This window comes from Castor canadensis, chromosome 1, assembly GCF_047511655.1.
Source record: "Castor canadensis chromosome 1, mCasCan1.hap1v2, whole genome shotgun sequence".
NCBI lineage: Eukaryota > Metazoa > Chordata > Mammalia > Rodentia > Castoridae > Castor > Castor canadensis.
The window spans coordinates 32525217-32538029 of NC_133386.1; the positions used below are offsets into that span (position 1 = coordinate 32525217).

The following is a 12813-nucleotide window of genomic DNA, read 5'->3' on the forward strand; positions in this document are numbered from 1 at the left end:
ATCTAGCTGGGTGCTGGTGGCTTACACCTGCAATCCTAGCTATTTAGGAAGGAGGCAGAGATCAGGAGGATCACAGCTTGAGGCAAGCCAGGCAAATAGTTGGCGAGACTCTGTCTTGAGAAAACTCATCACAAAAAAGGGCTGGTAGAGCAGTTCAAGAAGTAGGCCCTGAGTTCAAACCCCAGTTTCCCCCCCCCCCAAAAAAAAGAAAGAAAAAAGAAAACTTAAATCTAGGTAGTGCTGCTTGAGAAAGGCAAATGTAAATAGCAAATGTAAATAACACAATCTAAAACATAAGCATCACATTGAGATATTCCTCACTTAACAAAAACCATGATGATGCTGTAGCCTGGACTGCTAATGTGAGGATATGTATCACTTTTGTATGATGTGCTTCAGTTATTTTAAAACTGGTCAGATCATCAAATATAAGATGGCATAAACTTTTTTGAGTAAAATAACTGTGGCTTCTCATATGTTACCAGAAGCTCACAGTGGGTTTACTTTTTCCTTAAAGCCTATAATGAAATGATAGAACTATTTAAATTAAATGAGGAAACTGATGCTGATCATGTGTGAGTTTACTATTATTGACAGACACCTTTCTTAGTTCCTTGCCTACATTCAAAGGAATCTTAATAATGGAATAAACCCTTCACCTGACTGAGACAGTGGAAAAGAAATGTCTTGTTTTGGCTCATTGAAGAGGCATTCTTTTATGGAAACTTAGTTGGCAGGTTTCTTTTTCTTTTTTTTTGGCGGGGTGGAGGGTGGAGGGCCCTTGGCCCTTGGTGAGCACTCTGCCACTTGAGCCACACCCCCAGTCCTTTTATGTTTAGTTTGTTCTCACTAATTAGCTGAAGTTGTCTGGATGGAGATCCTCGTATGTCTGCCTCCTGCGTAGCTAGGACCACAGGTGTGCACCACTGGGCCTTGCTTTGCTCTGCCTGCTTGTTGTGCATGCTCCGTTCCATACCAGGGAGGATAAGCTACATTACTTCAGATCTCATGAGTACAAACCTGGGATTCAAAGCCAAGCTGTTCTCCTACATGTATCATCACTTGAAAGGGACTGGAGGAATGGGAAGTTTGAGAATGTGAAAAGCATTCTCTGAAATGAACTCAGCTCCAATCCTCCTGCTTCCTTAAATAAAGAATTAATACCATTTTGGCTTTGAGCTTGAGTTGCAGTTGATGAGTATGCCTGTGTTTTGCCATTCTGAGGTGGAGCTTATTCCTCAACTAACGGCTGTTTTCTCTTCTGAACCTGCCAGGCGCTGGCTCAGGCAATCAGGGAAGCCAAAGAGCAGCACCCTGACATGTCAGTCACAAGAGTGGTAGTGCACAAAGAAACAGAGTTGGCGGAGGAGGGGGAAGAATAAGGTAAGAGAGCCTATGTTTGCAGCCTTTCTTCTGACTATTCTGTTATCCTGAGAAACGTAATTTCATTTTTGGTAACTCTGTTTCCTGTTGTATGTGTGAGGTTTCTTTAGACTTATTTTTACTCTTTTTAGACTATTATTCCCAAGTAATCTGTTCAGGTATATCTGATTATAAACTCTTTGGCCTGTTGGATATGTAAGGTCAATAGTTGCAATATATTTAGGGGCTGCTAACAATTATATTATGTGTTGTTTCCCTCTCTATCAAGCATGTTAGTGTAAGTTCTATTAATGTTTGCAATGACCCTTTGAGGAAAGCTCTGTAACCTCATACTGACAGATTTTTAGTAAGAGGGATCACACAGAAAGGAATTGTATCTTTTAAATCTAGACATTAATTAAAGAATGAACTGTACAGTGTACCTCCACTCAGTACAACAATAAAAAAAGGATGAACCATAAGGAAAAGACTTCCGATTATGTAAAAATTGAAAACTTTAGTTGAGCCAAGGAAAAAAAAAGTAAATGATATATGACAAAGCTTAATATATCTGGCAGAGAAAGGATTATCAATATCCTGAAAATATTAACTCTAATATGTCATTAAGAAGATTTAAGCATTTCAGCTAATGTGGGCAGAGGAGTAAGAGAAATTAAGTGAACAGGGCTGGCAGAGTAGCTCAAGGGGTAGCAAGCATGAAGCCCCAAGTTCACATCCCAGTATTGTCCAAAAAAAAAAGAAGAAAAATGAGCAATGAACAAAAAAGTATCTGGCCTCACTGTTATGTAAATCAATACAAATTAAAAATTCAGTGGACCAGTTTTCACCTGTAAATTTTGTAAAACTTATGGTTTTAACCAGTGATGGGGAGGTTGTAGGAAAAAAGTTAGTTTTCCTATAAGACATTTTGGCAGAATATATCTCAAAACATTTATATTAAACATGCCTATATTTAAACTACTTTTAAGAATTTTTCTTAGAGATATCTACAAAGATTTACCTACAAAGGTGTCTATCACATTTTATGCATGCTAGCAAAAGATCATAGTGGCCAAAACTAGGAGATTAGTTACATGTTGCTTCTGTGTGACGACTAAAGAATTCTTAGTGAAATGAATTTTACTCTTCATAATTACCTATTCACAATTATCTGTTATAGCTTTGAAAGGCAGGTCTTATCACACAGGCTGTATAGTGAGATTACTTTTTAAAAAAGTAATTGGTACATTGATCAATTAATTGGTAGATAATATAAAAATGGCTTGATCATGGAGCACACATCTTCCACCTTGCACTGCAAGGTCACATGCTCTTCTATCCACAGGGACGGAGGGCCTCCACCATTCGCAGCCTCCCCTGAATTTTTACTTTTGCCAGTCTGGTAGCTATGAGATGCTGTATAACTGTGATTGTAATTTCCATTTCCTTCATTAACGTATTTTCATACGCTTATTGGCCATTGATATTTTTCTGTGAAAATATAAAGAACCAGAAAACTCAAAATATTTCTATGATATGTTTATTTGCTTCTTTTACCTGCTTTTGCTTGCTTTCTTTTTCATGCTCTCCCTTTCTCTCTCTGTCTTTTGATTCTTGATAAATTCTGTATATTAATACTTTGCAATTTTATGTGCTGCCTATATCTTCAGGTTTGTAGTGTGTTTTTTTCATTTAATAATATAGTTGAATATGTGAAGCTTTTCCTTTATGGTTTATGTTCTTCCCATATTCTGAGGTATTAAAATATTTTCCTTCTGGAAAGTTCAACATTGTTTTTCATATATCAATCCTTAATTCATCTGAAATTGTCTTTTCTGTATGATGGAAAACATTTGTTTCCTTTATACATAGGCAGCATTTCTGCAGTTTGTTCAAGAACTCATCCTTTGCCCTTCTTATTTGTAGTTTCCTATGTCAAGTTTCTCACATGAAGTGTGTTTCTAGTGCAATTATTTCCACTCAATCCACATGTTTATCCCTGTTCCAGTGCCAGACTATCTTGATTACTGTATCTTTATAAAAGATTTTAACATCTGTAGGATGTGTCCCCATTTTTTTTTTTGTCTTCATTCTTGGCACTTTCTATTCCATATTAATTTCAGAATCAGATTCCTGGTTGTGGGTTTTTGTGGTGCTAGGGATCAAACTCAGGTCCTCACATATACTAGGCAAGTAGTTATCACTGAGCTATATCCTCAAGCCTGTAGTTCTTTAATTTGGAATTGCCTCTACTTGGCATTTCAGTGTGGGGAGTAGTTAGTATAGTTTTATAATATTAAGTCTTCATGAAAAAATGACTTGCCTTTCAGTAAAATTATATAATTTTAAAGCCAGTTGCAGTCTTATAAATCTTACCTAGATACAAATGACTCTATTGATCTTGTATCTAACAACTTTATTCCTTGTACTTTGCTTTATTTATTTTTATTATTGTTGTACTGGGGTACATTTTTTAAAGTTCTTGTAATGCATCATAGTTGAATTCACCCCCTCCATCATCCTCCTTTATCCTCCTCCCTCCATTCCTGGAATAGTTTCAACAGGTGTCATTTTTCCATTTTCATACATGTATACATAATATTTCCACCATATTCACCTCCTACACCCTTTCCTTTTCTCTTCCCACCTCCCACTGGTGTACCAACCCCCAGACAGGACCTGCTTTACCTTCCTGTTCTCCATTTTTGGAAAAAGGCATTTTTATTTGTTTCAGATAGCTATACGGGGAGTTTCATTGTGATATTTCCATATATAAATGTATTATAACCCAAACTGGTTCATCTCCTCTATTTTTCTCCATTCTACCTTTGTTCTTTAGATACTGTTTTCAACACTAGGTACTAAATGGGCTTATAAACAGAAGTTTTTTTTAAATTTTAGAAAATCATGTTCAGTTGCCTGAATAAAAGAACTGTGTTATAGGTGAATGTTGATCTTTTTATTTTTGAAGTGAATTTCCCTGGTGATTTTATGCATGGAAGGGTGAGAATATTCTTACCTATCTATGAGTTAGAAGATTTAGTACTGTGTTTTAATCTTACCAAATAGCAAACTAGATGACCTTAGGCAAGTCAGTGGGATGCTACATTTGCCTGTCTTAACTGAATAGGATCACTTTAAGGATATAGCAAGATAAGTAGAAAAGTGAGTACTATACAAAGGTAAAGTGAGAACACTGGGCATTTTTTTTCCTCCAAATATTATGCATCACTTACTTATTCTTTAATCACTGAAAGAGAAAATTAAAACCTTACTAATATCCTCACCTTCACTTACAGCATTTTATTAAGTTTTTAAATGAATTACATAGGTACTTCATGTTTATTTTTGTAGTGGACACACATATATTTTTATACACACACACACAGCTTTTGAAATTTACCTGCCCAGAGGCTAGCTTTTTATGAGATTCTTTGATAAATGTATTTAGGAAATTAAAGTGTAAATTCACATAAAAAGTGAGCAAACTAGATACATTTGGAAAGATTCATTTATCCATTCAAAAGATATTAACAAATGTTCAAGTATGCTAGAGTGGGCTAGGTATTGAGCATGCTGTGGTAGACAAAATGAGCCTGGCCCCCTTCCTAGAGGAGGCTATGCTCCAGGAAGGGAGGTGTGAATATTAACAATCAACAGAGTATAACTGCAAATTCAACAAGTGCTGTGAAGGAAATAAAGTGTGATGAGAGAACAAATAGGGATTTGAACTACCAAAGTTTAGCCTACTACTTGGGAAACAATCTTGAGTTTGAAGCGTAGAGGAGAAATGGGAATCACCTCAGTATTTCAGTGATTTTAGCATTTCTGCTCCCTATGGGCTGCAGTCCCTCTTGAAAATTTTCCTTTGCTGATGACTGTCAGAGCTAGGAAGTGTGTCCTACCTCAGCTGCCCCTTTGACTGCTCTGCCAGAATCCCACTCAGGTAGCATGTGAGCCAGGGCAAAGAGTAGGACCAGGACAATGTCCGAAAGTCAGAAAAGAAGAACAACTATTTGTGATATATTTGTTTCTCTCCCTTTTTCAAGCAGGTAAAACTCCCCTCCTGACTTTCCCTTGCCCTTTGGGGTAGCACTGAGCTTTTGATCAAAATTGAAAGTAGGGATAGAAGGAACAAACAAAGATGGTCAGAGAACAACCTACAGAGAGAGGAAGAACCTCCCAAGTCTGCCTTTCTCAGCTGATGGTGAGCAGCTATGAGGCAAGGAGGAGCTCAATGCGAACTCTATTAAAAAGAAAACACACACTTCAGATGAGCACTTCACTCAATCTTTATGTTCTTTCAAGGGCTATTCCCTCCTGCTAGTTCATCCCAAATGCATATTTGTGAGCCCTCAAGTGGACACAAAATATTAGCAATCTTGTACCACTGGAATGGTGTTCCCAGTCAGTCCTAATCATGAGGATTGGGGTCCAGGCTTTGGTGATATGATATGTGTAGTCTTAGTCATAAGACAGGAGGGAGCTCATGACTCTGCTTCATTTGGCATCACAGGTACTCTGAACCCAGCCCTCAGATGTGCTCTCAACTCCTGGAGTAATAAGCATTGATGTCGGGCAAAAAGTGAACAGAGAGCCTCCTTTTCATCTGAGAGCAGTGAGCAGTGATGGGATGAGAGGATGGAAGAATAGCTGCTCTTTCATTCACTTGTTTTATCCATTCTTACATTGGTCATTATGCAGATATGTATGGAGTGCTCACTGGTATCAGCTACTGTTTTACTATGGAAGTATCAAATAAATAAAGGCAATAAATTGGTGGTAGCAGAATAGTTTCAAATTTTGTGATAGGTTCTAAACCTGGTATGGTAGGAATGAAAAGGAAATATTCCTAAATCAGAATAGTGTGTCAGAGATGTCTTCTCATGTTAGCATCAAGGTATGTAGAAGTTGTTCTATGAAGAAAGTAGAGAAGGGGGTTATTCCAGGCAATTTCAGGAGCATTGAACCTCATACTGTAGACCAGTCCAAAATCATGAATAGCTGGACCAGAGGGTACTATTGTGAGTGATGGAAATGAGGGAACAGGGAGAGCAGGGAAGGCACACATTACGCTTGGGTTCCCAGTTTGTACTCATGATGACATCTGTAATTTGAATCATGTGATATGTGCGCTAATCACAAGCCATTTATTTACGTGTGGCCTGGGGCGAGGCGGGGGGGGGGGGGGGGGGCGGTGTGCAACACCCATTCTTAAGAACAAGTGAAGTCTCTTGGCCTCTGGAGCTGCAGTTTTTCAGGCATATCAAATATATTGCCTGTTTTTCTGCTTCCTTAGTTATTCTAGCCTCATATCTAAAATCAGCATCTTATTGTAGTTTAGTTTGCAATATAGATTAAACACACCTAAAATGAAGAAATAAAAGCCAGTTTAGGTTTAGTGAGTTTTAGGCACAGTTTTTACTCTAAAATGCTGTGGAATGTTTGTTCTAACGTAACATTTACAAATCTGGCAGGAATTACCATTGAGCCAGTTAAAACATGTTTAAATTGCCCAACAAAAGATGTCTGTGTGCCACTGTTACTATACACATAGAAACATCAGCTCATCGTGTATTCCCCAGGGTTTGCTCTTAGAAACAGTTGTTGTTGACTGTTTTTTCCAAATGAAACTATTATTTGTTTTTTCTGATACTAAATGAAAAATTACAATTTTTTTATAAAGGAATCACAGTAGAAAATGTTAGTGACCCTTAAGTCCCTACTCTCAGAGGTAGGTTGTTCCTTTCACAGTGTGTGTGCTCACATACTTAACACATTCATACCTGTCTACTTGGATGTAGGCTCTGTTACATATCCTGTTTTTCCCCCCAATTCCCTGTACATGTAGGTGTTATTTGTTATTAACATCATCTTTTTCAACAGACACTGGATGGATTCATTGATAGTTTACCTAAATAACTCCTGTTGAGTGGGCATATAAGTTATCTCTCAGTTTTCACAAGGATATAAACAGATGCAAAAATAATACCTCTGTGTACATTTTTGTATATTAATCTCACTGTTTCCCTAGGACAAGTGTCTTTAAAAAAATGAAGAGTTGGTGAGCCACCAAGAGTTTTTGACATATTATCAAACTGCCCTCCTTAAAGGTTCTAAAAGTACAGACTCCCACTAGCAGTTTTTGAGCATCTGTTTCCCAACACCCTTACCAACACTAAGTAGTATAAAACATTTAAAAACTCTTTACCAATCTGGTTAAGAAAGAACATTGTTTCCCCATTTTTTAGTCATGAGGAAGGAAAGAACATATCTTACTGTATTTTTTTCATTACTAGTGAGGTTGTACTACATACACTCACATTCTACACACACTTACATAAAACTTGTATTTCGGTATCTTTCATCCATTCGTCTATTCAGGGGCTTATTGTCTTTATCCCTTATAAATTTGTTATAGCTATTTACCTGTTAGTCACAAATGCTGCATGTCCCCCCAGTTTTTTCATTATTATTAGGAATTAAACATGACACCAAAAGTGGGGCAGAAGAACAAGATAAAACTGACAGATAGGAGACATGCAGGCCATGTCTGGAGTTTTGTTGTGTTTTGGGTTTGCCTAGTGTGCTTTGGAATTTTAACTTATTAATGTTTAAAAGTGGAAGATACCAAGCAATCTTAAGAAACTCAAAGGTTCTGAAATACTGAGCCTGCTTCCCTCTTGGCTACAGAGTGAAGCTAAGTAGGACCTGCTGCCCTAGACTAGGGAGCTCCAAACCCCCACAGTTCCACGAGCCCTTCACATTGAAGTGCTTGGTGCCCAGGCTCCTTGCTCATAAGTTACCCACCTGACAACAGTTATGACTTTAGTAAGAGTGTGAAAGTTAAAAGAACATTTAGTTTTAAGCTGCATATCCAGCACTGTTGTCCCCTCTGACCTTATTTATGAGGAAATTATTCTAGAGATTGGATTAATTTGCTGTAGCTCACTGAAACTTAGTCAGAAAGTGCCACTCATGCCTAAAGCCAGATATAGATGTGTCTCAAGACCTTTCCGTTAGGCATCCCAGAAACAATTTTTAAAGCTGTAAATGTGGTTGACAGAAAGAGAGACTTTTGCTATGGCAGTTAGTGTGTGTGAGTAGGTGTGTGGTGGTGGGGGGGTTGATTTTAAGATATTCCTGTCCTCATGAGGGTTACAATCCCAAGAACATCTTGGTCCTTTCGTGAATCAAAATAGTCTGGTTAGTATCAAAGCCAGTGAGTCTAGTCCTGCTCTGCCCCCCACATAGTTGCCAGTATTTACCTGTGGCTCCTGAGCACTTCCAGTGTGACTAGTTCAAATTGAAATGTGTTGGTATGTGTAAAGTTTTACTGGATTTCAAATATGTAAGAAGTAGTAAATTACTTCTAATCTTTTTATTGGTTACTTATTGAAATAATTTGGGTATAGTGGGTTAAATAGACTATATTAAAATGAAGTCTGCATGTTCTTACTTTTTAAAATGTGACTTCTGAAAATTTTGAAATGCATATGTGGCTCATGTTAGTGGCTCGTAGTATATTTTTCTTGGACTGGAGAGAGATAGACAGACAAACAGGAAACAAAGGAACTGACTGATTGACTGACTGACTGACAGGGATATGGAGTAGTGTTTTATTATCTTTATTTAACTTCGACAGAAGCGATTTTGTCCATGCTTGTTCAAATAGTAAGTGAAAAAAGTGGATATGGAGATGAATTCTCACTAACCTTTCTTTTTAACTAAAAATAAAAAGTACAGCAAAAATTCAAGTTCTGTTCATCTATGTTTCAAAGATGTTCTAAAATTTATAGGTTTTGTTACCATTTTCCAAGCTTTGGTGGCTACATTTTCCCATTGCTGCCTTCTACTGATCTTCTCAACCTAAGATTGATGAAAGCTTACCTAGAATAAAGTATGCAGTGTAACCTTACATAGTCCACTTGGTACTTAAAAGAAGCTCTAAGATTTTGTAGAATACTTTCATACTGCGTTTCCACAAGATTTGAGAGAACACCTTACCTTACTAGATTTAGGGCCAAGTATTAAGCCAATCTTAGAAATCTTCGTCAATGCCTTATTTTAAAGAGATAAGAGTTCTCATGGGATATCATAGATACAGCTAATCAACAAAAGAGAACAGAAAAATGAACCCAGTGTTTTTCCTCTTAAACAAACAAAAAAAAAGGCAGACAAATAATGGTGAATATGGGAATTAGTGCTTTCTTCCTAGAGACAGAGTACAGTTCTCTTTGGGTTTCCTTCTCTAAGCCTCTGTTCTTTACCCGTACATTATAGCTTGGTCTTGTTACTTTCTTGGATTCACGTGTGTGTGTGTGTGTGTGTGTGTGTGTGTGTGTGTGTGAAACTCACTGTGTGCATGAGCAAGAAAAGCATAGGAACAGGCATGTTTGAAGAGAAGCCTAGAATAAAGGGCTGTGACAATTGACAGGAGAAACTGGCAGACTGGGAAAAACTTCCCCCCGAAAATGGTAGAAAGCTCATCTGTGCAGAGTGTTGGGAAGAATCTGAATGAGTGGAAATTGGTCAGAGGGAAGAGATACAGAAAAGCAATGGGATGGATATCAGGAAGAACAAATCCTACACTGGGACTGTGTGTCCAGTTCCCAACAGAACTGGAAAGTTTTGTGGAAGGCAAGTCTCAGATCTTACATTCCATGTTAGTACTGTAGTTAGACATTACTTTGTAGATCTTTGCATAGGACGTTTGGATACAGGAATAGCATTGTCACCACTGTCCTTTAGTGATAATTTGCCAATAGTGATATTGATCGAAAGAATGCTAGGTTAAATGAAGTACCCGGTAAGCCACTCAGACAGTTGTTAATGGGGAAAGAATACTGGGTACCCTATCTTTAAGAGTAGGATTAAATTTAATTTAGAAGCAAACCAAGCAGTGAACTATGAAGAGCTATAAAAATAATATTAGCTAACACTTACTGACTGCCTATTCTGTGTCCAGTTTTGTGTCCAGATCTTTGTCATTTATTATCTGTTAGTTCCTTTCTGAGGTGTAAGTGAGGTTAAGTCCCCTCCATAGTTGGTAAGTGGCAGAGCCTGAAGCACTCATTTATTTAGATTCCACACTGCATAGGGCTTTGCAGAGGGATTCGTCTAGATAAACTTCCACCAATGTATTTGATTCATTCTAGAAAAATTTATTTTGAATGAGTGTTTGAAGTTGCATCTTCAATAAAAAGCTAAGCAGACAAGTAAAACCGTATTTTGTAAAATACTCATGTTTTAAATGAAGTAAAAGAACATATTCTGGTTGTCCTGCCTGTGAGGAAATATACAGGTGGAAAAAGAAAAGCAGTGAATTTAAATGTGAGTGAAAAGTAGAATAATCTTCAAATTTCTCTCATTCTTTTGCTTATAACAAGTTATAAGATAGAACTAATGCATGATGTTTTTGTTTGACAGAATGTTCAGGAATTGCTGCAAGGAGGTAATTCTTTGAGTGATTTGAATGTCTTGAGCATAAAGATTCTATCATAAAAATTATGATTAGCGTTAAAGAGAAACCATGTGACTGGACTGAGGAGGTCACTGATTCCTCAGTTTTTCCTCCTCAAAGGCACAGGAATGTGAGCGGCTTAAAAGAAAAAACAAATAAGCAAAAAAAAACAATCAAAAAGAAAAATGCTTAGACTGTACAGAGCGTGGAGGAAAGGCCGGTGCTTCTTGGAAAAACCTCCTTAGGAGGGTAGACAGCTTCAGCTATGTAAAAGAAAAACACAAATTTTTTTTTTATTTGTAACTTTTTTTCATTTTTGATTGGTATAAAGTATTTGTACATATTTATGAGGTGCATCATGATAAAACATAAGTCTTTAAACAACAAAACAGTTTGTGGAAACATTTCAAAATTAAATCTCCTAAAAGTAAACATGCTTACCTTTAATTCTAGTAAAACATTGAACTGAATTTTTCTCTTTGAAGTGAAATTGTGTTAGTGTGTCTGCCATTGTGTGTAACATAACTTGTTCAGAGAAGACAGGACTTGGGTCAGTGTGGTCCTGAATGGGCCTAAATATGAGGCATGGGTCTCAAGGGCCCCAGGAGAGTCTTATGAGAAGTTAGGGCCAACAGCAGACTGGTGGGTTCCAGCAAACCAGGGTAAGGGGGTGGCATTTTGCTGATTCACTAGTAGATGAGCTGCATTTACTAAAAAGAAAAAGACACCAGATGTGATTTCCCCTTTCTTTGTTCACCAGGTACATGGGTATCTGAGAAAAGAAAACAGCAAAAGCTTAGGGATAGCACAGCTTTTATATAAACAGTTCTCAAGCGTAATGGTCTCAAGACCACTTTGTACTCCTAAAACCTATTGAAAAGGCCAAGAAACTTTTGTTTATGTGAATTATACCTATTGAGATTTATCATTCTAAACTAAAAGCTGAGACATTTTAGAATATTTAAGTTAAAAGTAATCACTAAATGAAAGAAGTCTGTCTGAAAAGACCATATTATATGGTATGATTCTAACTGTATTACATCCTGGAAGAGGTACAGTAGTTGGGATCATAAAGTGATAGTTTGTCCATAATTCTCTCAAATAAAAAGAAGTGTTTTATGAAAAAACTCAATTCACACATTCATCCAAACACTTTCAATCTAGACATCATTGCACTTCATTGTATAGCAAAGTAGTGTATATAGACTCAGCGATTCATCTCACCCAGAATATTACAAAGACAGGTACTCAAGGATTGGGATGTAAGAAAATTCATAATTTGTTCTGTTTCATCAGGGATATTAAGTAAAAGTGACTTCTGTCTTACTGTGAGTGAAGAGTACTATGATTTGGCCTGGCATGGTGGTACACATCTGTAATCCCAGCACTCACAAGGCTGAGACAGAGGAGGATCAAGAGTTTGAGGGTAGCCTAAACTACCTAGTGACACCCTATCTCAAAAAACAAAAAAGTGTAGTGACTCCTCATACAGTTTGCTGCTGCTGCTTTGCCCTGTGCTAGGAGGCCAGCAGCAGCCAGCCATTGTTGCCCCATTGGTGAAAATGTCAGCACCCTGAAAAGGGCAAAGAGTGTTTTAGGATGGTTGTGAAACCAGTTTGGACTCTGACTTTCTGAAAGAATCTTTGCAGCACTTTGTAGACTATACTTTTGTCTATATCATAGAAATATTTTAACAATTGACTACTTACTGAGTTAAAAATGGAAATTTAGCACACTTGAATTTTGGTGTCTAGGATTCTTACAATGTAAACAGTGCAAATTCTGTTTAAAGTTTAAAATCAAACAGCATATATTGAAAACAAAAGAATAAAAACAAAAGCATAGCATGAACATAACTGTCAAATCTACTAAATAGCATATTTAAAATTGAACATTATACCCAAGTGCACAGAGCTTAGTTTTATTTAGGAAATAATTGCTTTGTGTCTTACATAAATATTTTTATTTCTGTTTCAAAATTTCTGATT

General features: G+C 37.1%; 1 protein-coding gene across 32 annotated transcripts in view; it reads left to right on the forward strand.

Moving 5' to 3' along the window:
- The window catches only part of Epb41l2 (erythrocyte membrane protein band 4.1 like 2), a 199187-nt gene that overhangs the window by 180850 nt on the left and 5524 nt on the right, over nt 1–12813 (forward strand). For all 32 annotated transcript variants that reach the window (XM_074074649.1, XM_074074742.1, XM_074074794.1 and 29 more), the window contains one exon: nt 1275–1383. In XM_074074649.1, coding sequence (XP_073930750.1) covers nt 1275–1382 — 108 coding nt within the window. In that variant the 3' untranslated portion in view covers nt 1383. The remainder of the gene's footprint in view (nt 1–1274; nt 1384–12813) is intronic.